Here is a 14441-nt window from a genome sequence, read left to right on the forward strand (position 1 = left end):
AAAACATAGTGATTTCATTATTCTCCTACAGAAGTTTTTGTGTTCAGACTTACGCAGTTGTAGTTTCAAGGAGATGGTTTCTTTATTTTATTAAGTTTAATGAACTTCAAAAATGTGTTCACTTTTATTTTCTTTTTTTCCATTTTTATTAGGATACGTATTCATTGTACAGGGGGGATTCATTGTGACAATTCCATATAACCTTACATTGTACACTGGTTAGATTGCCCCCACAATCTCCTCCCTCTTGGCCCCCTTAAAGCAATTGCAAGAGGTTTCGTTGTTTTCTTTCATATACGTATATGAATTCCATCAACCATATTCCCTCACCTTCATCTCCTCCATTCACTCACCCCTTCCCACAAGTAGCTCCCCCTCCATTGTACCTATTTTACAGTTCTGTCTTTCATTATTAATTCCAGAGTCAATGTTCAAAGGGTTTCTCGAAGTATGCCTGCTGTGAGTATACTTTACTTTGGTCAGTTCACCCCCTTACATTACTCTTTTTTACCCCTTCCGTCCCACCCTGCCTTTCAACAGCTTTTAGTACATATCATTATATCCTCTACCTGCACAGATGTAATTAACATAATTCAATATTGTTGACTCTATCATTCTCTTTTCCTTTCCCTCCTCCCCTGAGTTCTGTAGAGTAGATCAAATGTGTTTGTTTTTACTCTACCTAGATTATAATGATTATTCAAGGAAGGGGAGGTTTTGTTTGTTTTAATTAAAAAGTTGAGACCTGATTAAAGCAAAACTTACTCTGTTTAGATTTTAACTCAATAAAAGTATTAAGGAAATGGATCCCAGACACAGAAAGTAGGTTATGGAACCATCAGCAGCCTCCAGTGGGTGTCGTGGAGAACCAGAGGGAAACAACATGGATATGAACGTTCTTTCAGATTTCCTGTTATCCCACTTGTGATACTTGCTTATGGCAGACTCTTTTGCTTTATCGCTTATTGTTTATTTCTACATAAGAAAGGTCATAAAGTTTCATATTTAACAGTTGGATATTTCTTTTTAAAAAATTTTTATTACCATATAATAGTTGTGTAGGGGGATACCTTGTGATATTTACATATGTGCTTACAATATATCTTAGTTAGATTTAACCCCTTCTGTAGTTCTCCCCTTTCTCCCCACTCCCCCTTCTTAGAACAATTTCAGCAGATTTCATTCTTCTATTTTCATATATGAATACAAAATACATCCATTATATTCACCCTCATTCACCCTCTCCTTATGTGCACCCACGTTCCTCTGGTACCAACCCCTGAAAAAGACCTATTTTACCCTTCTTTCTTTTTTTTTTTTTTTTTTTTTTAAGTGTTTATTGATAGTCCAAGGAGATTTCATCTTGGTACTTCAGGCCTAACAGCTGACTGTTGCAAGGCATTTTGTTTGTGGTTAGCATCACGTTTGAACCGTTCTTTGTTTATTTTTTGCAGTACTGGGGTTTGAATTAAGGGCCTTGTGCTTGCTAGGCAGGTGCTCTGCCACTTCAGCCACAGCCACAGCCTTCATGTTTGAACTGTTTAAAAGAACATTTTTTGCTGTTACTGTAAGATCAGAAGCAAGTTTATAATTCATGAATTTAAAAATTAAATTTTCCCCTTTTTTAGCGGCACTGGGGTTTGAACTCAGGGCTTCATGCTTGCTAGGCTGATGTTCTATCACTTGAGCTGCATCCCTAGCCTTTTTGCTCTGGTTACTTTTGATACAAGGTGTCTTTTTTGCCCAGGCCAGCCTTGACCATGATCCTCCTATTTATGCTCAGTATCTAGGATGACAGGCACATACCACTGTGCCCAGCTGTTATTTGAGATTTATTTTGTGAATTTTTTGCCCGTGCTGACCTTGACCTGGAATCCTTCTGATCTCTACCTCCTGGGTAGCTAGGATTATACACAAGCCACCAGTGCCTGGCTTTTAATTTTCTTTTCAACTAGTTGATTCTATTCTGACTGTATAATTCTAAAACTAGGAAACTTTGTATTGCTAATATTAAAGCACTAAAATACTTAAATGTTAAAAAGTGAAAATATAGCCATGCATTGGTGGCTCATGCCTATAATCCTAGCTACTAGGGAAGCAGAGATCAGGAGGATCTCACCTTGAAGCCAGCCCTGGACAAATAGTTCCAGAGACTTTAACTTGAAAATACTCAACACAAAACAGGGCTGATGGAGAGGCTCAAGTGGTAGAGCACCTGCCTAGCAAGCATGAGGCCCTGAGTTCATACCCAGTGCCACCAAAAGAAAAATAAAATATTTTGTGAGGAAAGGAAGCATTATTGATCCTGGTCATGTGTTGTTTGTGGTTACTTTTAAACGTTTAAATGGTTTATACCTAATTGAAAATAATGAATTACTTAAATTCACCTGAGAATTATTTTACCCTTGACCTGCACGTTGAGATCACTAGTCAACTTTTTAAAAATACTAAAAGTTCTGATTTATTAGTATTAGGGGCAAAATATGATAAACATTGGAATTTTTTTAACCCCCTTAGATGATGGCAATGTGCAGCCTAGGTTGTGAACCACTGCTCCAACAAATGCTATCAATTGTGAGTTGGTAGGGAGAAAAGACTTAGCAATTAAAAGTTCTTAGTAATAAAAAAAAAATTGCCAGTATATACCCTGAAAGTATAAAGGAAATCAGCATTTTCAAGCATATGCCTTTACTCTTTATTCTGGTAACTATTTGTATTCTACCTAGGCTCAAAACTTTATTTTATTTTTTTATCATATTGTATCAAAACTTTATTTTAATGTCTATGATTTCCTCCCATACTGATAATTATATGTCAAAATTGACACAACTTAGGAATACCAAGTAAAGTATTGCTAAGAACAAGTCATCTCCATCTTCCTGAAGATTCAGAATCTTTGATTGAGATTTCTAAAGGAATTGGTATCATAATTAATCTTGAGCTCTTAGTTTATTCAGTCTGTATCAGGATTAGGGGGCAAGGGATAAAGAAATAGATTTGGGGCTTTGGCAGCCCTCTTTTAGAGTCTATGGACTATGAATATTGTGGGCAAGAAAATAGCAGGGGGATGAGTTGTATAATACTATAAAAAATTCTTAAGCTCTAGTTTTACACATTTTTAGTATTTTTAACATCATATAATTCCACTGTAATAGACATGTAGAATATGATCTAATAATAATACTTTAAGTGTTTAAGCTTGTGAAGTTGGCAATACATTTAAGTTGGCCTTCATTCCTCCTCCATGTCATATTTATGTTTACTATCCATAATCTTTCTGGAGGGCAGTTTAGTCATAAATTTGTTCTTGAAACAAAATGTCTTAAACATGGTCTTAAACAATGGGAAGAAAAATTTTATATATTGTGTTTTTAATAAGAAAAATTAAAATGGCCTAAATATTACAAGCTACGGATTGGCTAAATAAATTATATTGCCAGACTAATAAAATAGCTATTTAAAACTCTTTCACTGTAATAGTTAATAAAATTGGAAAAATCTGTGATAATATTGTTTAGAAGGAAAAAAGAGAGGCAAGTTAACAAAATGTACAATGTGATTCCAACTTTCTAAAAAGTATTTCCATATACCTATGGGGTAAAAGATAAGCACGAACATGCCAAAATGTTAACTGTGGCTCTTTCTGGATATTTGGATTATAAGTGAATTTTAGAGTAGTTTTTTTTTTAATTCTTAGTGATATTAATTTATTATTGTCATATTATGTGGTACCATTTTTATTATACTCTGTAAATTGACTTCATGCTACTTTCTTCAATGCATATGATACACACATAACCTCATACCTTACTTTTTTCTCTAACTTCTTTCATCGTTGAATTTTTTTAAACGCACACTGTCCATATTTATTTTGCTTTGATAACAAAATTGCCATTTGGAGCAGAACTGTATTTAAGCCTTTTGGCCTCAATGTAATGACAGAAATATAGCTAGGGAATTAGGAATATTATTGGACGCACACTGTGGTCAGGTAAAAGCATATCCATATGTCATCTTCAGCCAGGCACACTTTCCCTACTCAGTGCAGGTGTCTTTTGTGTTTGTTTGACAGGTGCATTTGACTACCTGCCACATGCCAAACACAAGATAGTACAGGGGGTGAAGATAAATTATTAGGCACTGTTCTTGCTATCAAGGTAATTCATAACCCACAAAATAATCTTCATTATTGTTTCAAATTTCCTGATTTAAATCCAGAGCAGGAAGGAAAAAATACTTGTCATAGAAACTGTTTTAAAGGAGAAATTAATAGATAGGATGACTTGTTTCATGGTTACTTGTCTTTAACTTTAATGTAAGGAATTAAAACCTTTGTTCTCTCTCTCTCTCTCTCTCTCTCTCTCCATTATAGTTAGAATTAGAATATTTGGGAAATTCCTCTTGCCAGTAGAATGGTGGAATAAGCTATAAAACATGTGATGGCTCATGCTTATAATTCCATCTGCTTGGGAGGTGAAGAGTGGGAGGATCATGGTTTGAGGCCAGCCCAGGCAAAGAGATAGCATGCCCCATCTCAACAGTAACTACGAGTGATGTTGCACACTTCACATCCCAGCTACACAGAAGGCGTAAATGAGAGGCATAAGTAGGAGAACCACAGTACAGCCTGGATCAGGCAAAATGGGAAGCCCTACCTAAAACAAGTAAAGTGAAAAGGGCTGGGGATATGGGTCAAGTGGTAAAGCTCAAGACCCTGAGTTCATATACCAGAACCACCAAAAAAAAAAAAAAAGCAAAAAAACAATTGGAGAACATGTGTATAATGAATTTTAGGCTTACAAAACTTGTCAAAGACACCAGGCACTGGTGGCTCATACCTGTAATCCTAGTTATTCAAGAGGCAGAGATCAGGAGAATCTCAGTTCACAGCCAGCCTGGGCAAATAGTCCTCATGACCCTATCTCAAGAAAACTCATCACACAAAAGGGCTGGTAGAGTGCTTCAAGGTGTAGCCCTGAGTTCAAACCCCAGTACCACAAGAAAAAAAAAAAAAAAGAAAGGAAGTTGTCAAAGAATAAAATTATTTGAAAAGTGCTGAAGAAGTAATGTTAAATGAGAAGAACAAAAGTTAGAATGGTGTTATATATAGCATGATCCCAAATACATTTTCAGAATATAGTTGGATGCTCAAAGAGTGTTCGAAGGTTGCTTCTCCTAAAACATAGATGACATAAGTGATGGTTAGTTTAACGTGAAGCCACGTGCCAGACACTGGTGGCTCACACCTGTAGTTTGAGTTACTTGGGAGGCTGGGATCAGGAGATAGCACCATTTGAGGCCAGCCTGGGCAAATAGTTTGCAAGACCCCATCTCCAAAATAATCAGGCTAGAGATGTGTCACAAGTGGTAGAGTGCCTGCTTTGCAAGCATGAAACCCTGAGTTTAAACCCCAGTCCCACAAAAAAAAAAAAAGAAAAAGAAAGGAAGCACCATGTATTTGAATCTAGGTAATCACGGCATTAAGAACAAAAAAATTGTCGGGTGCCCGTGGCCCAGGCCTGTAATCCTAGCTACTCAGGAGGCAGATATCAGGAGGATTGAGGTTCAAAGCCAGCCCAGGCAGGTATTTCTTGAGATCCTATCTTGAAAAAAATCTATCACAAAAAAGGATTGGTGGAGTGGCTCAAGGTGTAGACCCTGAGTTCAAGCCCTAGTACCACAAAAAAGTTGGTAAATACTGAAATTTCCATAGAAATTTTTTTAGGTAGAACACTTGAGAGTTCCCTGTAACCTGCTTGTGTGTTGAGTCTGTTAAAACTCAATGAGAAATTAACAATTCTGGGTTAACGTTTTTCTTTTTCTTTTCTTTCTTTTTTTTTTGGATGGAATTGAGAGGTTTTTCTCTCTAAGGGAAGGAATTGTCTGTTTTTTAAATACCTAGTAAGAAGCTGAGAGGTCATTTGGTTGCAAAACTTCATATTGGTTAGGACACAAAAGCAAAATTAAAGCAATATTAATATTAACAAATTAGCATTAATATTAAATCATGTGTTTATAAAATTTTTATTGTATCAATATTGAAAAATTAGTGGGATAATCTTAAATTTTAGTTTCCTCATTGTGTTAGCTTTCTGTCACTATAATAAGTTTCTGACATAATCAATTTATAAAGAAGAAAGGTTTATTGTGGCTCACAGTTTTTGAGATTTCAATCCATTATTAGTTGGCTCCATTGCTTTGAGCCTATGGTGGTGGCATGTCATGGCAAGAGTACATGACAGGGCAAAACTAATTACCTCATGGCTAGGAGAGATCCAAGTCTCACAGTCTCCTTGAAGGGCACGTCCCCAGTGACCTGAAAACATATCACTAGGTCATTCCTTCTCAAAGTGCCAAACTCTGGGAACCAAGCCTTTACCATGTGGACCTTTGGGAAGCACTTTTCCAAACCACAGCACCAATTATTGAAACGTTTTCTCACATTTACAAATACTAAGGTGGTTTAAAGGACTTAAAAGTATAGCCGAGTGCCTGTGGCTTATGCCTGTGATCCTAGCTACTTAGAGGTTGAGGTTGGGAAGGTTACAGCTCAAGGCCAGCCTTGGCAAATAGTTCGTGAGACCACTATCTCCAAAGTAACCATGAACTGGAGGCGTGACTCCAGAGGCAGAGCACCTGTTTTGCAAGTCTGAATCTCCAAGTTCATATTTTTACTTTTAAGAGTTTATTGTATCCAGTTCCAGGAAAAGTAGAAATACTGGAAGTTAGAAGGAGGGACGCAAAAAACTTGATGCAAGTAACTTCTACATGTGTTTTGTTTAGAAAATAATTGTGAAAGTAGCTGAATTTGCCCTGATAAAAATCTTTAAGAAATACATTTGTAATTTTTTTCACAAAATAATGTTTCTCCCTACTTCCAGAATAACCCATAACAAAATATTCTTCCATTGGTTATGACGTATTTTCTTTGCTTAAAATAATTCTCCGGGCACTGTGGCTCCCACCTGCAATCCTAGCTACTCGGGGCAGAGTTGAGGAGGACCATGGTTCAAAGCCAGTCCGGCAGATACTTATGCAAGACCCTATCTCGAAAAAACCCTTCATAGAAGAGGGCTAGCGGAGTTGCTCAAGATGTAGGCCCAGACTTGAAGCCCCAGTACTGCAAAAAAATAATAATAATTCAAAGTGTTAAACAGTTTGTTTCATTTTAGTAGTTCCAACAAAAAAATGCAACAGCCAGGGGCATGACTCAAATAAAGGGTCTGTCTAGCAAACGTGAGGCCCTGAGTTCAAACTCTGGTACTGCCTTAAAAGTTTTTTTTTAATGGAATATACATGATTATAGAATAATGAATCCCATTAAATTGTTAAAAGGAAAAAGGGGGTATGGGAATAAGAACAAATAGGATGAATTTGATCGAAGTACATTGTGTGCATGTGTGGAAATATCATAATGAAAACCCTTTGTACAATTAATATGCACTAACATAAAAGAAAAAATGGCTGAGCATAGTGACTCAAGCCTGTAATCCTAGCTACTTGAGAAGTGAAGATTTGGAGGATTGTAGTCTGTGCTAGCCCCAACGGAAAGTGAGACCTTCTGTCAAAAAATAACCAATGAAAAAGAGTTGTAGACTTGGCTCCAGTAGAAGAGAGCCTGCCTAGGAAACTCAAGGCCCTGCATTCAACCTCTAGTACCACCAAAATAAAAGAGAAAATGTTAATGCAGCCAAACAAATTAGCAGTAGATATTTAGCTGCTCTTTGACTGACTTTATCCTACAAATATTATCTACTTGATTTTAAGTTGTCTTGCTTCTGATTTTAGGCTTCTGATACTGGAACAGCTTTTGAGCAGTATAAAGCACACAAAAGGAGCTCGTCAGCAAGTAGTTCAGTTACATGTTATTTCTTCTGTTTCTAATTTCTTGAAGGTAAATCTGTTTTGTAAAATTCAAATATTTGCTTAATTTTTTAATGGACATGGCTGACTAAGTACATTGGAGGATGATGTTCCTTAAGGGCTTTTTTTCCTTCATTTTTCATAATCCTCTGGTGAAAATGTCACGCTTTGGAGTACTCCTTTTACTTTTTCTCCATATGAACATGTTAGTCAGAAATTAAACATGTGGTATTGGCTTAGAGCTATGTATTGAACCTAATATCCTAGACCAAGAGATGGATGAACAATGGCCTGTGAGCCAAATCTAGCTCACTATAGCATTTATGACTTACTGTTTCCAAGTAAAATATAATAGTCTTCGTTAGCCACTCACTTTATGGACATCTCTATGAATGTTCTTCTGAACACATTCACACCACAGTGATAATTGATTGCCATATTGTTGTCTGGGGGTAAAATTCTAAAGTGCTTTGTGGAAAAAAAAATCAAATTCATTTGAATGATCAGTATATATTTTTGTGTCCTGATTTTTTTAACAGATGAACATACTTGATTAACCAAAATGTACATTACAAAGTAAGTAAGGAATTTGCTACCATTGTAAATTTGGATTTTTCTTTATGTACTTCAGTACCTGGCTGGCTCCAAGGGAAGTTTAGGTGCAGAAGAAATAAGAAGACTTGTCCTGACATTAGTGATGGGAGCCCTAGAAAGTCCAAACCCCCTTTTGAGATGTGCAGCTGCAGAGGCATGGGCTAGATTAGCCCAAGTGGTTGATGATGGAGTTTTTACTGCTGGATTAGCTCAAGTTAGCTTTGATAAGTAAGTAAATTTCCTAATACTCATGGGCTGTATGTCAAGACTGAATAAAGCTTGCCATGTGTTAGAACTAGTAAGAACTTTGTTCTGAGATTTTAACTAAGCAAAGAAAAACAGACAAACATGGGTGCTTTAAAATAAAGAAGACCTCTCCTTGGCTTATTGTTCTTAAATCTAAAATTTCAACTTTAGGTTTTTTTTTTGTTTTTGTTTTTGTTTTTTTTTTTTATTGCTGTGTGTGGGACTGAGGTTGATAGTCTTTAAATAATAGAGAACAGTCACTATTACCTGAACGCTCTAAGTGACTGTCAGTGGGTGGATTCTAGAACAGTGAGAATATAGATGATTGTTATAATAACAGTCTATAGGAAGAGGGAAAGCTGCAAATCAGGAAATGTAAACTGCACTTTCATTTTACCAATTCTGTATCTTTGGGTAGTTTCCTTAATTCTTTCAGCCAGTTTTATTTTGAATAAAATAAAGGTAAAAGAGAAAGTTATATGAAAAAACCAAAACAATTTCAAATAAAAGTTCATGGTTATAAAAGTTTATGTAAACAAATAACTTATGTTAGTGATGATAGTAATGGGGATAGCACTTTGACCTTAATTCATACCCCAGCCTTAGCTTTTACTAAGTAGAAAATACTTTAGCTATCATTTTGAAAAAGTTTTCTCATCTACAGAAAGGAACTGATAAAAGTATGAACCACAAGGTTCCTGGGAGGATTAAAGAAGAGCTAAATGTAAATTGTTTAAATTAGCACCCAGATATACAGATATAGGACATTCCTAATATATATTAACTTCTTAATAAATTTACTTATGATATCAAAGTTCTTAAGTTGAAATTTCAAAGTATCTCAGCATGTAAGTTTTTAAAATGCAATTTAATGATAAAGTAGTAATAATGCTTACCTTATAAACTCTGTGTGTGTGTGTGTGTGTGTAAGACATTGGAGGTGGTCATTCTAAATCAATAATATAAAAATCTTTTTATTTAGAATGTTTTCCTTTGCAAGATACTTTTCAGCTTACTTCAGAATTTTTTCACATCACAGTAAATATATTTAACTTTGTGACTATTCTTATTAAAAAATTTTTACCTGCATGACAAAGATACATGCATTAGTTTTTGTTTTTTCAATGCTTGTCATTGATTTTTATTTCCATAATTACAGATTGAAGTCAGCAAGGGATGTGGTTAGCAGAACAGGACACTCATTGGCTTTGGGCTCCCTGCATCGGTATTTAGGAGGAATAGGTTCTTCTCAACACTTGAATTCTTGCATTGGAATTCTCTATGCTTTGTCTCAGGACAGCACCTCTCCTGATGTGCAGGTGAATATCACACTTGATACCTTCCTTGAAATTCATGATTTGTGGATGATGCAGATTGTTTTTACTGACCACTAATAATTGGCTCACAGTAAATTTCAAAGCAACTGTTAACTTTAATGGATTTTCAAATTCAAATCTATCTTCCCCTCACCCTCACAACATCTAATATAGAGAGCTTAATAGGTACCAGATATTAATATTACATACTTCTAAATCTGTTACATAGTTAATCCTCATAGTAACATAGGGTCCCTTAAGGGAAAAACTGAGGCTTATGGAAGTTAAGTAACTTACTCGGTTACTTGCTTGGTACTAAATCATGGAGTCAGGTCATGAACACACATCACATACTTAAAACACATGTACCATATTTTCTGTATTTACCCTTCTGTCAGTAAAATCATCAGTCTCCCAATATCTAAGTCTGGCCTGACTGCTGCTCTCCTTTTACTTTCCTTGTTTCTTTTCCCTTGCATGTGAGTCCATAAGTACTGCAGGAGTCTCTTTCCTAGATATGACCAGATATGTCCAGAAACCTCAATTTTGCCACTTCCCTTCTAAAAAGCTGGGAAAACTGCTTAGCTTGTTTTGTTTTGTGATTAGGTCTCATTACTTAGCCCAGGCTGGCCTAAAATTAAGTCTTTCTGCTTTAGTCCCCCTAGTGCTAAGATTACAGGCATTTATCACCACACTTACTGCTTCTTTTTTTTTTTTTGGCAGCGCTGGAGTTTGAACTCAAGGCCTCGAGCTTGCTAGGCACGCATTCTTACCACTTGAGCCACTCCAGAAGCTCAGACCATAACTTACTGTTTCTTTAATCAGCTTCTTATTCCACTCCTATCAGCTGACCCAGGAACAATCTCTGTTACAACCCCAAAGTACTGGCTTCTCCTACAGATGATCTGCCTACTTTTCTTCCACACATGTCATTCTCATGTCTGTGCTTACATTTTTTCCTTTGACTCTTCTCTCTCTCTCTTCCTCATCTGATAATCCAAATTTTTTTAGTATTTTAAAACCCAGTTTAACTATCCCATCACTTCAGCATCCCTAATTGAGTTAGCTTTCTTTCCCTGAATTACTTTTTTTTGGGGGGGGTTTGTGGGGAGCAGTAGAGTATTCTACCACTTTAGACACATCCTCAGTTATTTTTCAGACAGGTTTTCCCACTTTTGCCTGGGCCGACTTCAGACTACAATCCTCCTGCCTCCGCCTCATGCATAAATTGGATTTACAGGCATGTTTCACCAGACCCAGCTACCCAGCTTGTTCTTTGAGAACAAGGTTGGCCTCAAGCCATGATCTTCCTTTTTCTGCTTCCCAAGTAACTGAGATTACAAACATGAGCCATTATGTCCAGCTACCATATTCTCAATAGTCTGCACATCCATCAATGGAATTAACTTATAAAGTTTCCCATTTTTCACCCATCTTTAAATACAGTACTTTATGTTTCTGTTTTATTTGTCTTCTCCCCTTTCAAGGAGTTCATTGCCATGCACATAGTTTTATATTGAATACCTTTTTTATTGATGAATGTAAATGCCACTATCAGCAAATCTTAGTCATTTTGGGGCCTGAGGTGTTCACCTACAATCCTAGCTGCTTCGGAGGCAGAGATCAGGATGATCGTGGTTCAAAGCCTGCCCAAGCAAATAGTTTGCAAGACCCTATCTCGAGAAAACCCATCACAAAATAGAGCTGCTGGAGTGGCTAACTGGTAGAGCACCTGTGTAGCAATTGTAATGCCCTGAATTCAAACCCCAGTACTGCAGCAACAGCAAAACAAAAAGCAGTAAAGTATTGTAAGAAATGTACATCCATTGATAAAGGGGATACAACTTTTTCAAGTTATTTTTCTAGTGGGGGATCCTTTTACCTGCTTTTTGTTATGGAACATTGAAACATTCACAAAAATAAAAAGAATATTATGATGAACCTGTGTCACTTAAAATTTAACTTCAGCAGTTTTTAGTGTCAGTTTCATTTCCTTTAAACTGTAGTATATTTTTATGTATAAATAATACTACCCCTGTTGTAAGTGTACCTGTCTGGATAAAATGTATAAACTGAATTACACTGTGTGAAAAGCACCTGGATCAAGAAACAGTACCTAGCCTGGCACCTGTGTCTCACATCTGTAATCTTAGCTACTTGGGAGGCTGGGATTGGGAGGATTGGGGTTGGAGGACAGTCCAGGCAAATAGTTCAAGAGACTCCAGCTCCAAAATAACCAGAGCAAAATAGACTTAGAGGTGTGGCTCAAGTGACAGAGAGCCTGCTTTGTGATCATAAAGCCCTGAGTTCAAACCCAGGTCTCACCAAAAAAAAAAAAAGACTACTACCTTATCATTACCCCAGACATTTTTGTCATGCTATCTTGTGGTTAACTATCAGCTCCACCAAATTTGTTTGCTACAGCGTAAATATGGTTCATCTTTATATTTTACAATAGTGAAATTGTATGGTATGGCAATTCACGTTTGACCTTCATTATGTTGAAGTGATTTTTTTCCATATTATTACATGTAGTTAACAGATTTTGTTGAATCCTTTTAAAAACTTAAGTTGTCATTACTTATGTAGATTAAACAATAAAGCGTTTTCAACAAACTGAATTGTGTCCAAACTATTAGCTGAAGTATCAAACACTATCTTGTAATTCTTCATTCCACATTCTATTTAAATATATCATTCTAAGTCTGATGATTTTCTCTGAGTCGGTTTTATAGTAGGTTTTTAAAGAGAATTTTCTTAAACTCTTAAGTTGTTCTGTTTCTCATTCCAAATTAGTAGTAGCACACACTTACTTTCCTTTGCCATCAGTTGCTTCAGCAAAGTACAATTTCATCTTTCTTAATGCTACTTTAACATTTTTTCATCATTTTCCCGTCTTCACAGACCTGGGCACTGCATTCTCTGTCACTGATAATTGATTCTGCTGGTGTGCTGTATTATGTGCATGTGGAGCCAACCCTTTCTCTCATTATCATGTCATTGTTAAGTGTGCCTCCTACTCATGCTGAGGTTCATCAGAGTCTGGGTCGCTGCTTGAATGCCCTCATCACCATGTTAGGTCCAGAGCTACAAGGTATGTATAGGCTGCTTTTTGTAATTTTATATTAAAAATGTGTGGGTAAAAATGAATTCTGTTGCTAATCTCTATGCTTGGCTCATAGTAGGTACTCGGTAAGTTCTGTTAAATGAATGCCATTCAGCATGATTTCTCTTGCCTTGAGACAAGAGTATCATATTTAGAGAGCTAGGATATGTCCTAAAGATGATTCACTGGTTGTTGAAATGACAGACGTGAAGTAGAGTAGAATCAAGAGCCCTGATCTCTTAAGAAATGACTAGAGTTGAGAGTTCAACAACAAGTTTAGAAGATGCTGCCCAAATGAAAAAGTGGTTCTAGAAAAGCGGAGGAAAAGGGGTGCATCCTCTGGGAGTGACAGTGCTGACAAGAAGGCTCAGGGCCCCAAAGGTGGTGGCAATGCAGTAAAGGTCAGACACGTTTTGTGTGACAAACACAGCAAAGTCATGGAAGCCATGGAAAAGTTAAAGTCTGGAATGAGATTCAATGAAGTGGCCACACAACATAGTGAAGATAAAGCCAGGCAAGGGGGCAACTTGGGTTGGATGACCAGAGGGTCCATCGTGGGACCATTTCAAGAGCAGCATTTGCCTTGCCTGTAAGTAGGATGGATAAGCCTGTGTTTACAGACCCTCCAGTTCAAACCAAATTTGGATATCATAAAATCATGTGGCTGAATAAAAAAGAAAAAGAAAAAAGAAATGACTAAGTCCAAAATCTCAACTATTTGAATCTGTCCAAATTGCGTAGTATATGATTATAATGCATGTTTTTTTTTTTTTTTTTTTTTTTGGTACTGGGCCTTGAATTCAGGTCCTTGCTTTTGTTATTCTCAGATGCAGTCTCATGCTTTTATCTGGGGCTGACTTTGGACCATGATCTACCTACTTAACGCCTCCCTCATAGCTGGTATTATAGTTGTTTACTACCATGCCTAGCATATTTATTGAGATATGGTCTCACTGACTTTTTTTTGCCTGGGCTGGCCTCAAATTTCTGTTCTCCTAATCTCTGCCTCCTGAGTAGCCAGGATTACAGGCATGTATCACCATGCCCAGCCCCTGATACTACAAATTTGTGATGTAGAGTCTCCCTGTTTTATGTGTGTATGCACACACTGTGTATTGTACCCAGGGCTTTACACATGCTAAGGACGTGATCTACCACTGACCTGTGGCCACAGCTCCTACTTCTTTTGTAGTAGAAATTTTACTTCACAGATCTTAGGTTTAAAACTGAAAATAAATTTTAACACTTACTAACACATGTTTAAAGACTAATGATTTTATGGGCCAATTATCAAAAGCTTTTGGCTTCTATTTTAG

General features: G+C 36.7%; 1 protein-coding gene and 1 pseudogene across 7 annotated transcripts in view; both read left to right on the plus strand.

Annotated features, from left to right (window-relative positions):
* The window catches only part of Heatr5a (HEAT repeat containing 5A), a 111147-nt gene that overhangs the window by 60664 nt on the left and 36042 nt on the right, over window positions 1–14441 (plus strand). For all 7 annotated transcript variants that reach the window (XM_074068204.1, XM_074068209.1, XM_074068207.1 and 4 more), the window contains 4 exons: window positions 7789–7894; window positions 8495–8685; window positions 9863–10022; window positions 12924–13113. In XM_074068204.1, coding sequence (XP_073924305.1) covers window positions 7789–7894; window positions 8495–8685; window positions 9863–10022; window positions 12924–13113 — 647 coding nt within the window. The remainder of the gene's footprint in view (window positions 1–7788; window positions 7895–8494; window positions 8686–9862; window positions 10023–12923; window positions 13114–14441) is intronic.
* LOC141421598 (peptidyl-prolyl cis-trans isomerase NIMA-interacting 4 pseudogene) lies at window positions 13135–14435 on the plus strand (annotated as a pseudogene).

The sequence above is a fragment of the Castor canadensis genome, chromosome 3, assembly GCF_047511655.1.
Source record: "Castor canadensis chromosome 3, mCasCan1.hap1v2, whole genome shotgun sequence".
Lineage (NCBI taxonomy): Eukaryota > Metazoa > Chordata > Mammalia > Rodentia > Castoridae > Castor > Castor canadensis.